A 13,624-nucleotide genomic window follows, 5' to 3' on the forward strand; every position below is an offset into this window, starting at 1 on the left:
ATTCCAGTATATCCCCCTTTGCTCATTACCTCCAATTCTTCCAGCTCTTTCACTTCTTCACTACTGCCATGATTGGTTTTTGTTCTCAACATTCTCATTCCTTTGACCCTTCAACTTCCTGAGTTTTCTCTCTGCCTGGACTAATTCTTTTCCTTACTCATTCTGAGTGTGTTCAGTAAACTCTCCATCATTATACTTGGCTCACTTGTCCTTTATCCTAAAAGCTCATGTACCCCACAAACAGCCAGTCTTGGACCAATCCTCTAATGTACCTTCTCTGTAAGTTTTCCTCTATTTTGGATCTTTGGAAGAAGGAGGGGGAAGCTTTTAAGAGAAAGTATCTTTCATTGAAATTGGGATGAGCCATAATAGCCATAACGAATACCTAACATAAAAGGTGGAGTTTTGAGGAAGTACCTTCTAATTCTCTTCCATTTTTCCTTAAAAATGATTTCATAGCTTCCTAATATTCTGTGTTAATTTACTCATACCTAGAGCTATAGGATGATAATTTGCTTCACTTTAGAACTCCTATAATGCCATCCCACTTTATGCAAATATCAATTAAACAAATATAAAAAAATGATAATATAAAAATTAAGTCTCAATTCATGCACAAAATTTGAAATATGAATCCAAATATTTTAAGATTTCTTCAGGAATTGCATAATTGCAAAGGCAATAGCCTGAGAATGGTGTACTGTGTTTATGCTAGGTCCACATGGTTTAGACTCTAGCAAGAAAAAATATTCTTTCTTTTGTCAGTATTTTATGAATCATACACTTGTTTATATGCACAGTAACTTCTATGTCAGAGTTCAGTCATTATTTTACTGTTATTTAACCATTTGCTGTCATTACAATTAAAAAAAATTTTTGTATCCTATAACAATGTAACAAGGTAAGCATTCATTAAATGGGGGCGCTGCGAGCAGTGCTAAAAATATGCCTCCACGTCAATTACTTTGGCATGGAACTTAGAAGTGAATGAACAAAATTCTAAATAAAACCATGGAACTGCCATGGCACACTGTTAATGTGGACACAAGCAACGTGAGAAACATTAGAAATAATGCTGAAATATTAAAAGCACAAACATACAACACAATGGCTAAAGATTTATGCACCCTAAGAATACAGCTCACATTCTTAATATTTATGCCTATGGAGAAATTAGTCCTTTGAATTTTGTGAGTTTTTAATTATGTGTCTTGCAACTGCCTTTTGTTTAGAGATGCAGTCAGATCCCATGTATATAAGGAAATGGACCTGAACTGCATTTTTAAATAATATATTTATTGCCTTGTGGTTTTTCTAATCAGAAAAGCCACCATGCTTGTTGCATTGGAAAATTCTAAAATGTGTAAAGATGAAGAAATCACCTAGAATCTCACCATCCAATGTCCAAATTTACTAGCATTTTGACAGTTCCTTCAGGGTTTTTTTTCCTCGATATTTTTACATAGTGTTTATATGAATACACTATATCCATATAATAAACTGTAATATGTGTACAATTTTGTATGTTAATGTTTCTCTTAACCTTAAATCAAGTTTTACCAAGACACTAAGAACCATCTATGGACATTATATAGGCTGCAAAATATCTCCTCATATGATTATAACATATTTAATTAGTAATACTCCTAATACTAAAATATTAGGTACTTTCCAAGTTTTGTCATTACAAATAATTCAGTGATGAGTATCCTTGGATATGAGTTTTATCCCTAGTTGAGTTATTTTTATCTGAGGAAGTTTCTTAGAAGGAAAATTATTAGATCAAATAGTATCTTGATATATATTGCCAAATTCTTTTCCAGTAAGATTAAAACAACTTCCTGGCAACAGATAAAAGTATCCATTTTACCCCATCTTCAGCCCATTAAGTATTATTATTTCTAAAAATATTGCCAATTTTATTAGCAAATATTTTTATTCTTTTAATTCAGATCTTTTATTATTTGCAAATAATATATTTACAAATAGCTACATTTATTAGCTAATTGCTTATATTTCCTGCTTTGTAAATTGTCTATATATGTCCGTTAGTCATTCTTCTAGGTTCTCAACATTTTTCCTTCCAATATGTATAAGTTCTTTATGTATTAGGCATTAATCCATAGATACCATATTTTTTTTTATGGTTTGAATGCTCTTTTTTAATGAGAAAAAATAAATAAGAATACGACATATAATAAAGTTAGTATCATGAATCCTGTACTTCCCTAAATTGGCTATATCACTGTTTCAAAAACTTTTGATTATTCTCATCTGTTTATTCTTTCAAAAAATTCTTACAATCTTACAGTTCTAACAGAAAACAAAATCCATTGGGATTTTCAATATAATTAAATGTATGAATTTAATTCATAATCAACTTAGCTTTCCACTCTCCTAAAATGGTTCTTATTCCCTTGTATTCAAGATTTCTGTCTCACTTATCTTTGGATGTATTTTTTTTAAATAAACTTAATGGCTTCAAACAACAATTTATTATTATCTTCTTGGACTCTTTCATGGGCTGCAGTCAGATGGCATCTGGAGCTGCCGTCCAGACTCAATGGGGCTGTATGTCCAATATGGCTTCCTCACTCATCAGTCAAGCTCATCAGCGTTCCTCCTCATGACCCCTCCTTCCAGCAAAGTACCTCGATTTCTTACATGGTAACACCGAGCTCCAAGAGTTGGAGGCAGTCTTCTTCAGTCTAGTCCAGATCTGGCATAGTGTCACTTGCCATGTTCTATTGATCAAATCTGTTACCTGACAGCTTAGATTCAGAAGGTGGAGTATCATTCACCTTGTCCTGGAGAAGTGGCCTGTGCAAAGTCCACCTTTGGAGACAAACTACCAACCACAGTTTCTTTATTGATCTTTATTTGGTCTAGAATTTTCTTCACAAAAGTATTTGAAATTTGTGTTGCTATAGTAATTTGTACATTTTTTTTCTCATAGTTTACTAAGCAGTTAGGGCTGATATGAAGCAAAGATCTTGTTTTTTGATATACTTATTTTGTATTCAATTGCCTTACTAGATGGTCTTATTTATTCTAATTACTCCTCAGTTTAATATTTTAGTTCTCCTAAGAAGATAATCATACTCTCTGAAAATAAAGATGACTTTTTTCTCTTTTTCAATAAAGACTACCTATTGTACCAGTCAAGACTTTCATAACAAGACTAATAGGAGGCATCCTTGTTTGGTTTCTGTTGTATAATTTTTTAAGTACAAGTATATTGAAGTTATAAACTGGACATATTTTATCAACATACACATCTCCCAGAGCTAAATTAAACTACTTATTTTTATGTGTCAATGCAATACAAATGAATAGAAAGGTAGGTTTTTATTTCACATAAATTGAATTCAGGGAAGGGGCCAATAAAACAAGATGAGGAAGAAAACAACTAATATATTTTGGACACTGCAATATTTTCTTCCTGATATCTATAAACTTCCAAAAAGAAATCATAGCCATAAAACATTCCATTGACTCCCACAAATAGCTAATATCTCTAAATAAATATAAAACATCATAAATTTCTGCAATTTGTCCTTTCTTCCCAAGATTGACTATTTATACTAGAAATAAAGAATCATTTTAAGTACATAAATAAATAAGTATTAGAATAGGGCTTTTCAGCCATCTTATACTCACAAATGGCTGATAATCATATGGTGGAGCATAGTCTTCAGCATATGTTGTCAATGCACACCTAAGAGGGATAAGTCAATATATGAGAAAAGAACAACCCCAAAAAGAATGATATTTAAGATGTTTAGTGATATCTGCTTTACATGAAATAAAAACATTTCAAGGAGGATTGGTCCTAATAAAAATGTTAAAACCTACAACTGGAGCACCTGGGTGGCTCAGACGGTTGAGCTTCCGACTTTGGCTCAGGTCATGAACTCGCGGTTTGTGGGTTCCAGCCCCACATCAGGCTTTGTGCTGACAGCAGGGAGCTTGCTTGTGAGTCTCTGTCTCCCTCTCTCTCTCTGCCCCTCTTCCGCTTGTGCTCTTTCTCTCTCTGTTTCCCTCTCTCAAAAATAAACATTAAAAAAAAAACCCTACAACTATCCCAGACCTTGTTTATAGCATTATCTACCACTATAGGATGCCCTTCCTTCAATTACTTCCAATTCAGTACCACTTACTACTCTCCTGTACTAATGGTATGCTACCAAGCCCAAGTCCCTGAGCTTAGGTGCATTCCAGACTTTTGGGATTCTCTTTACCATTTGCTTTCTGCGTCTCAAACCCTTTTGACTCTATGCCCCATGGTCGCTGCTAGATGACAGCTGAAGGAGATAATAGAAGACAACCAGGTGGACCGAGATTATATAGCTTCCCTAACCTCCACCCAATTAAACACAGAGCAATGCTGAATAAATATATCCTCCCTTCCCCAAGTCTACAAGCACAGCCAAGCTCCAAGGGGAAACCCTGAGGTGCCCGAAATGAGGACGATGCTCACTAGAATGGCAAGCTGTAAGATGATATGCCAAGACTGGAAGGTAGAGTGTGGGCTGCATATGAAGGGCCGGAGACATGGCTTTGGGGTCACAGAAGGCACAGAAGGCTGTCCTACTCACAGCCAGGAGTCTGTAAAGTCTGTAACCTCAAATAAAAGAAATCAAAGAAATTTCAGCCACCAGTTTAGGGAAACTTGCAAGAAAGCTTCTCTGTTTAGAACTCAGCGTGGGACAAAAATTATTCTCCAATGAGATATAATTAAATAAAATAAAATAAATTAAATAAATAAAGCCCTACTTCTGTTTCTGGCAGTATTATGGGACTAGACAGTCAAAGAAACTCTTCTGAGAATTGCACACCTAAAAATATTGGGCACAAGGAAATTTAAACATTTTAATGCTTGGCTATGCTGGTGAGAAAGAGAATTCAGTAAGTAAAAGAATTCCAAAATAACAAGGAAGTCAAACTCAGAATGGTTACTGGGTACAGGTGCTAATATTTTACTTGGTGATAACCACCAGTTCCTTCAGGGCTTTCATGGTGTGGTTTCCAGAGTAGTAGTATTAGCATTACCCGGAAACCTGCTAGGAATACAAACAAGTGGGTCCCAACCCCAATCTGCTGAGTTAGAAAGCTGGGGGTAGGGCCCTGTGGCCTGTGTTAACAAGCCCTCTAACTGATGCTGACGCACACTCAAGTTTGAATACTGGCAGTTAAAAGAACAAATACTAGAAATGTAATTTTCAAACTAGCAAGTAAATTTTTAAATTTTTATTATTTTTTTAAATCTAAGTTTGTTAACATATAGTGTAGTAATGGTTCCAGGAGTAGAATTTAGTGATTCATCACTTACATATAACACCCGGTGCTCATCCCAACAAGTGCCCTCCTTACTATTATCCACTTTGCCCATCCTCCCACCCAACACTCCTTCATCAACCCTTAGTTTGTTCCCTGTATTTAAGAGTCTCTTATGGTTTGCCTCTTTCTCTATTTTTATCTTATTTTTCCTTCCCTTCCCCTATGTTCATCTGTTTTGTTTTTTAAATTCCACATATGAGTGAAATCATATGCTATTTATCTTTCTCTGACTGACTTATTTCACTTAGCATAATACACTCTAGTTCCATCCATGGTGTTGCAAAAGTCAAGATTTCATTCTTTTTGATCACTGAGTAATATTCATTGTGTATAATAACACATCTTCTATATCCATTTATCAGTCAATGGACATTTGGGCTCTTTCCATACTTTGGCTATTGTTGATAGTGCTGGTATAAACATTGGGGTGCATGTGCCCTTTTGAGTCAGCATTTTTGCATCCTTTGGATAAATACTTAGTAGTGCGATTGCTGGGTTGTAGGGTAGTTCAATTTTTAATTTTTTGAGGAACCTCCATACTGTTGCAAGTAATTTTTTTAAAGACCAAACTAATAAGAAGAATAAAAGGAAGAAATGAAAATCATTTTTGCTTATAAGACAAATTAAAATCATAAAAATAAAATTAAATGCCTTTGCAAATACAATGAAAGTAAAAGGGTTAAACTCATCAGTGAAAATATTTTCTTAGACTTAAACCGAACATCATATTGTATTATATAGTACAACTCTATGCGTCTATACCTAGAATAAATTATTTTCAAAGGAAGTTTGAAAATAAAAGGATATAAAAAGGTATATCCAGAAAATATTAACCAAAAGCAAGTTAGTATTCTTATATTAATATCACATGTAATCGACTTTGAGTCAAAAGTTATTAGTAATAAAGATCATTATGTATTGATTAAAGGAACAAACACCAGGAAGATCCTAGGTCAAGAAACCTAACAACACAGAATGTGTAAGTCAAAAAATGACAGAATCACAAAGATAAAATGACCAATCCACAGTCAGGACAAGATTGTTACACTTTCCTAGATCCTTTGTTTCCTTAAACCCAAATATCTACATATATCCTCCAAAATCTGGTGATAACCACCAGTTTCTTCAGGGCTTTCATGGTGTGGTTTCCAGAGTAGTAGTATTTGCATTACCCGGAAACCTGCTAGGAATACAAACAAGTGTGTCCCAACCCCGATCTGCAAAAGCAAATAAAATCACACAATCACACATGCCTAGTGCATAACAGTGGCTAGAGAAAACTACAAACTTCAGCGCATGTGTATGTGGGAGAAAAATCCAAAATCAGTAGAGCCATATCCAAAGCCCATACTGGAGCAAAATCAGGTGGGTATTACATGGAAGAGAGGAGAGAGTGGCAAGTCCCTAATGGGGATGGAACACAGAAGACATCACCCCCAGAAAAGAAAGCATTTTTCACTGATGGGAAATACTGAGAACAAGTCTGTGACTAGAGGATCTGAAGATTGGCTTTCCAAGAAAGAGGCTTGGAAAGTATTTAAGACCACAGTGGCAGTCTTGGGAAGGACCTGCCTCTGGGAAATTGGGAAGCAACTAGCAAGGTAAAGAAAAACAAGAATTCAAGCTCAGAAATGAAAGGTCCTAGAATCACCACTTTCAAAAAAGATGGCTTCAATAAAATATAGATCACTTCACTATTCCAACAGTAGAGGGCACTCTTGAACTAAGAGATTAATAAAACTGCCCAGACTTCTCACTCCTCCTTAGAATTACCCGATTGCTGCTCTTCCAGGAAAATTCAACATATGATAAACAGAGTAGTGCAACATCACTATGAGAAGAAAACAGTAAATCAAAATAAAGACTAAGCCGATGAAAACCTTTTCTATAAACATTCCCAAATAGGCACAAATTCTGGATTCTATTCTATGAATTGGAGATTCTAGAAAACGCAGTAAAGCAAGGAAAAGAAGTGTGAGTATAATAACTGGAATAAAAGAAACAAAATTCTTATTTTCCACATATAAGATTATCTACATTTTAAAAATCCAAGAGAATCTACAAATCATAACAACAGGCAAGTTTCAGGGAGGTTGTTGGATACAAGATCAATATACAAAAATAGCATACCCATACACCAACAACAAGAAATTAGAAAGCATAATTAAAATCGAAATATCTCATTTATAACTGCAATAAAATCTCTAATTTTCCTATAGGAATGCATCTAACAGATTTAAAAGACATTTATGACAAAAATTTTTAAATCTGCTGCAGGACATAAAACAACCCCTTTATTTATAGGTGACTATTCAATATATGTTACATATACATATGTGTGTATGTATAATTTATAAAAGGTTTACAATCTGACATTTTATATATAATTCTTGATTAAATTATGATTTGAATTTTCTATCACTCAAAAGACACCATAAACAGTGTTACAAGAGAATTCATAGGCAAGAAGATATTTATTGAAAAATTAACTCAAATAATATCAATATCCAGAATAAATAAAAAAATCTTAGAAATCAATAAAAGACAGTATCCTATAGAAAAATGGACTAAGACTATAAATTCTTCACAGTAGAAGAAAACAAAATGGCTATTAATATTTGAAAACAAGTTCAGGCTTAATATTCAGTCTTAAATTCAGCAGTGAAATGCAAAGTAAAACAGTAAGTTACCATTTAATATCCATTTGGTAAAAATTAAAAATCTGTACACTGTTTGTAAGGATATGAAAGTATGAGCATGTTCATACATTACTAGTGGCAATCTTACAGAAATGAAGGTGCATATATCTTAACTAGCAATTATATTTCTAAGTATTAAGAAATCCTTGCACATATACTCAAGAAGACATACATAATATTCAATGCAGCCTTATTTGTAACAGTGTAAAACTGGAAGCTAATGTCCATCAATATGGTGAATATATTGTGAATATATGGTGAATCTATAAGTCATGATAAATGGTATTTTTTAAAAAAATAAGAATTTTCACCATCAATATGGTGAATATATTGTGAATATATGGTGAATCTATAAGTCATGATAAATGGTCTTTTTTAAAAAAATAAGAAGCAAACATGGCAAAGATATCAACTTACATTATAACTAGGAAATAAGTAGATGGATGTCTGAACAGTATTTAAATGGAAATATTACATAATCTTAAAATGTTTAAGTGTTAATAGATGATGGTGAACTTATTTCTCTACCCCATCCTCATCCAAAGTTACAACTCAAATGATACAATAATCAGTCAAATAGAGTGATGCTTTGGGCAGGCCAACCTCGCAAAGCAGCTTTGCGCATCTCTCAACCCACTTAAAGCACTTAATGGGCAGAAACCCATTCCACCAAGCTCAGGTCCTTCTCTCTTTCTTTATTATCACCTCCCAGCACAGAGTGTGATACAAGGTAGGCACTGAGAAATATGAATTAAATGAATAAAGCAATTAAAATAAAATTAGAATATAAAAAGATAGAGATTTACTACAAAACTCAAAGTAAATAAAGGTGGAGGGTTAAAATATTCAGTTATCTTTTTGAAAATGCAATGTGGCTCAACAAAATGGAAACTTTTATAATAGTGAATGATGAATTTCAGTCAGTCAGCTATAAACTCTTTGTGATCACTCACCTCCCCCAAGCATTTCAACCTGAAAAACAGGGCAACAATCTTGAAGTGATATATTTTGTCCAATTTGAAACAAGATGGTCTTTTGAAAATAAAACCATAGATCTTCCTCTTCGGTATCAGCTGAAGGCTATAGCCAAATAAATAATATAATGAAAGAATAAATCCCTTAGAAGAGAAATGGTCTTCAGAGAAACTCAAGAAAGCAAGAGATGAGGAAACTAAGGGAGGCATGTGTTCTAGGCACAAGGAAGAGGTGTCCTGGCTCATAAATAGACCTCTCTGGAAGGTTCTGGGAGCAGAGCTGCAATACATCAATGTCAGTGTTCCAATCTGATTATGACAGCTAACAGTGACTTTAGCTCATTGTCTGGAATCACCTCCAGCCAGCCTTGTGTCACATGTCCCTGCTCTACCACTCCATAACTACCCACAGCTGATAGGTCTAAACATCAGCTCCTAGTTCAGATTCCATCAGGGCTCTGCCATAGGATTTCTTACTAGAGATGAATGGGAAAGAGTCAGTCCCTCTTCTGTGATAAGAACCATGGGATGTAAAGTACCTCCCCTCAGAAGCAGATAAGGAAGCCAACAGGGAGAGAATCCTGGTTCTAATTCCAGTAGTCTTGGAAGCCCAACTCTTCCAAGGACTTTCCCAGAGTTCCATCTGGTAATTCAAACTCCTATAATAAACTCTCCTTTTGACTCAAGGTCATTTTAATTGTGCAATTTTTACTTACAACTGAAAGAGTCCCACTATAATCAGGTAGTCAGGATCTGAGGCCATCGATTATTGTAATCTTATAACTAACTCACACACTCTGAACAACACTCTGATTATACATTGCCTTCCTATCCTTTTTTTTTTTTTTTTCCAAGAGAATCTTTTTGTTAAGGCTGACATGACTGGTATGCTTGAACATTTTATTTCCCATTATAAATTAACTAATTAGAATAATGGCTTTTCTTGTGAGTTTAATAAGCATAAGTCAGTCTTCATGAGTCAGATAAATTCTGAAGCACAGATAAAATTGTCTTTCTGGAAATGTAAAACTGAAGACCAGATGCTGATAAATTTACCAACATAATGCCATGCTGTAAGAACGTTTGGAAAGTGGACAGCTGGCTTTCACCCGGCACTACCCACAGTTTGCCACACATGCCCTCTTCAACCTTTAATGGTTGTAAGGTAGAGAACTGCTAAAGGTGTTCTGCAAGATGAAAAAGGAAAAGAAGTCTGATATTGAAGTTTTTATTAAAGCCATGATATTAGTTAAAATGCCTACAATACACCAGCCTCTATGGTAACGTGTAAATCTGACAAGATGAAATACCAAAACCCAGGGAATCACAATTTCTTAAACCTGGAAGAAATTTAAAGGTCAACCACTTCTTTTCTGTTTTGTCTGGAGGACAAGCAGATATTTTACCCAGCTTCCCAGCAACCAGAACAAGGGCATGTGACATCTATCTACTCAGCAAATCAGACAGTCCCACCTAAGAGTCTGAATCTGAGTAAGTGACTCAAAAAAGCAGAGAATTAATTTGGAATTAATCCCATTTCCGGCAGCAGTAGAAGCAGCATCTGTTATTTAGGATGAGGAGAGGCCCATGGCAATGGATTCTACTTGACTCCACGTGGTAGGATGGAAGGGGAGGTTACAACCACTCTGGGAAGTTCTGTCTCATTCTTAACAGAAATCATCATTCTTTTTTAATCTCGGATCTACCTAAGGAATGAAGCCACACAGAGCAAATCTGATAGTTCTTCCACATCTGCTGAATGCTGCCCTCCCCCTTTTTAATCTATCACTTATTTACTCTCTAACTTCCCCAGCTGTGTAATTCTCATCTCAATATGTTCAGTTAATTTTACTTCTTGCGAAAATTTCTCTTGGAGACTTCTGTTCTGCTCTGGTCTCAGGAGATTCTTCGCCCAACCTGTGACACAGCTGGCTCATTGGCGAGCCTTAGTCCTGGGGATAACTGCCTCTGCTCTCATTGAAGGATTTTCTATTTTAGGGGGCCCTTATCTTTTTCTACCTTTGTTTACTCCCTCTTTTTTTAAATCATTAGCATAGAGTGTTATGTTAGTTTCAGGTGTCCAATATAATGATTCAACGATTCCATACATTACTCAGTGCTCATCAAGGTAAGCGTGCTCTTAATCCTGTTTATCTATTTCACTCATCCTCCCACCCACCTCCCCTATGGCAACCACTCATTAGTTCTTTGTATTTAAGAGCTGGGTTTTTTTGTTAGTCTCTTTTTTCTTTGTTTATTCATTTGTTTTGTTTCTTAAATTCCACCTATGAATGAAATCATACCATATTTGTCCTTCTCTGACTTACTTCACTTAGCATTATACTCTCTAGGTCCATCCTACAAATCAATCTCAAAGAAGCTAGAGGGCAAGAGGTGGAAAGAACAGATGAAATGGCAGACAATTTGAATCTGCTTTTATTCCTGATCCAAGCCAAGCCCTTGCCAAGTTTCCTAGCAGTTTGGAAGCAGTTCTCTCCTTCTGTCAAGAACACAGACTTATAAACCCAGAGATTCTAGTGTCTTCTTGACTATCAAGTGGCCTTGGGGTCTTGAGCAAGCCATTTAAACCCTCTACATCTTATTTACCCCCATTAGTATCTCTTCCATAAATACTTAGAGACTAGACAGATAGATTAATTAATGGAAAATTGGATTCTTTGATTATCTTTGATTATTATTCTTTGAATATCTTTGCTTATTCTTTTGATTTCCTTGTTTATACAATTAAGAAAATACAGACTCATATGACCTTGTATAAATGTTAGGAGTGGATAATGCATGTGAAATACTTTGAAGGAAATGGAGCACTCTACACAATTAAGCATGAAAAGCAATGTACTATAGTGGTTAAGGACACAAACTCTGCAGTCAGACCAGATCTGAGTTTTAAAACCCAGCTCTGGTGCTTCCTAGGCTAAGGAAATTTTGGGAAGTTATTTTACCTCTCTGAGCCCCTTTTTTAATGGAGATAGCTGCAGTGTCTATCTCAAATAATGAGAATTAAATGAAATAAGGCATATAAAGCCCTTAGCTCAGTGCCAGACACACAGTATGTGCTCATTGACACAAGAAGAAAAAGCCATACTGCAAGGATACTAATTAGAGAGTGGAAGAACATGGTTCTCTTTGCACTTTATTTGAAATATTCAAGCTGCTGAATTGATTGAAAGGGACAAGACTGGAGGCAGAGGAACTAGTTAGGACACTTATATTTGCAACTGAATCTGGGTCACTGACCTCGCTCATGCTCCAGTGTCAACTATCCACCTGCTATCTGGTATTTTCTCTTCCTCTTACCTTCACTGCCTCAATGAATGGCCCCATTAACCCCCAGGTGCCTAAGCCAGAGGCCTGGGAATCAACCTTGAGTCTTCTCTACCCTTATAACTAATCAGTTACCAAGTAAATGTCTATTCCTCTTTCTTAATATATCTAAAATATGAAATCTTTTCCTCCACACCACTATTACTAGAGGTCAGGACCTTATCATCTTTTGCCTTGGTTAGTTCAATAGCCTTCTCACTGCAGTCCCAGTCACCTACAATTTGCCTTCTGCTTTTTAAACACAAATCTGATCATTTCTACCCCATACTTGAAAACCTTTCACTCTTGCCTTCATGATAAAGTTCAAATTCTTTTTTTTTAATTTTTTTTAATGTTTATTTATTTTTGAGACAGAGAGAGAGACAGAGCATGAACAGGAGAGGGGCAGAGAGAGAGGGAGACACAGAACTGAAACAGGCTCCAGGCTCTGAGCTGTCAGCACAGAGCCCGACGTGGGGCTCGAACTCACGGACTGTGAGATCATGACCCGAGCCAAAGTCCGACGCTTAACCGACCGAGCCACCCTGGTGTCCCAAAGTTCAAATTCTTTAACATAGCTTTCAGGCCCTACCTGCTTTGTCCCCAACATCTTTCTCCAACTTTGGATGCTATCACTGAAAACTTGTACTCTATGAACCAAGACATGCCCATCACAGGTACCATTATCCCCTGCCCTAAATCCCTGTCTAGGGTGCCCTTCTCTCCTGTTGATCTGGCTGACTCTAGCTCAAACTTCATGACTCAGCTTAGGTTTCACATCTACCTGGAAGCCTTTTCTAACCTTCCAAATCTGAGTTATGTTCTCCTCTTGCATCCTCTGTTCACCCTAGCATGTTGCAACATGTAGGTTGGCTTATTCAACAACTATGCCAGCCTCCCTTCTTGTGTGTCTTTCTCTACTTAGAAGACTCTTGTAGCCAAGGGTGGCCATCTAGTAGATTAAGAATGATGGTTCTGAGGGGGTTTCCCTTTACCTCTTCACTTTCCCATTTCTTCCTTTCTAGAACAGATTGATGATGTTGGGAGGCACAGCAACCCTTCTGACACTATGAAGATGAAAGCTTCCTGCAAAACTTGTAGAGAAGAAAGACAAAAATGCCCTGCATCATTGATGACATCATGTAGCTGCTATACCAGTCTTTTCTTTTAAGTTAATTTATTTTCGAGAGAGAGGGAGGGACAGAGAGAGCATGCATGTGGGGGAGAGGCAGAGAGAAAATCCCAAGCAGGCTCCATGCTCAGCCCACCGTGGGGCTCAATCCCACA

At 36.1% G+C, this 13,624-nt stretch overlaps 2 protein-coding genes across 9 annotated transcripts in view; both read right to left on the minus strand.

Moving 5' to 3' along the window:
* The window catches only part of MAMDC2 (MAM domain containing 2), a 301,858-nt gene extending 288,462 nt beyond the window's left edge, over positions 1-13,396 (minus strand). For 2 of the 3 annotated variants that reach the window (XM_047831029.1, XM_047831032.1), the window contains exons 1-2: positions 8,993-9,249; positions 3,661-3,718 (exon numbers count right to left, since the gene is read on the minus strand). The gene's annotated coding sequence lies outside the window, so the exon portion shown is untranslated. Of the gene's footprint in view, positions 1-3,660; positions 3,719-8,992; positions 9,250-13,332 lie in introns of those variants that run through there. The other variant, XM_047831030.1, reaches the window with a different exon arrangement.
* Positions 1-13,624, minus strand: part of CFAP95 (cilia and flagella associated protein 95) — a 135,683-nt gene that overhangs the window by 13,510 nt on the left and 108,549 nt on the right. For all 6 annotated transcript variants that reach the window (XM_047831036.1, XM_047831038.1, XM_047831034.1 and 3 more), the window contains one exon: positions 3,661-3,718. In XM_047831036.1, the coding sequence (XP_047686992.1) occupies positions 3,661-3,718 (58 nt within the window). The remainder of the gene's footprint in view (positions 1-3,660; positions 3,719-13,624) is intronic.

Source organism: Prionailurus viverrinus, chromosome D4, assembly GCF_022837055.1.
Source record: "Prionailurus viverrinus isolate Anna chromosome D4, UM_Priviv_1.0, whole genome shotgun sequence".
NCBI classification, from domain to species: Eukaryota; Metazoa; Chordata; class Mammalia; order Carnivora; family Felidae; genus Prionailurus; species Prionailurus viverrinus.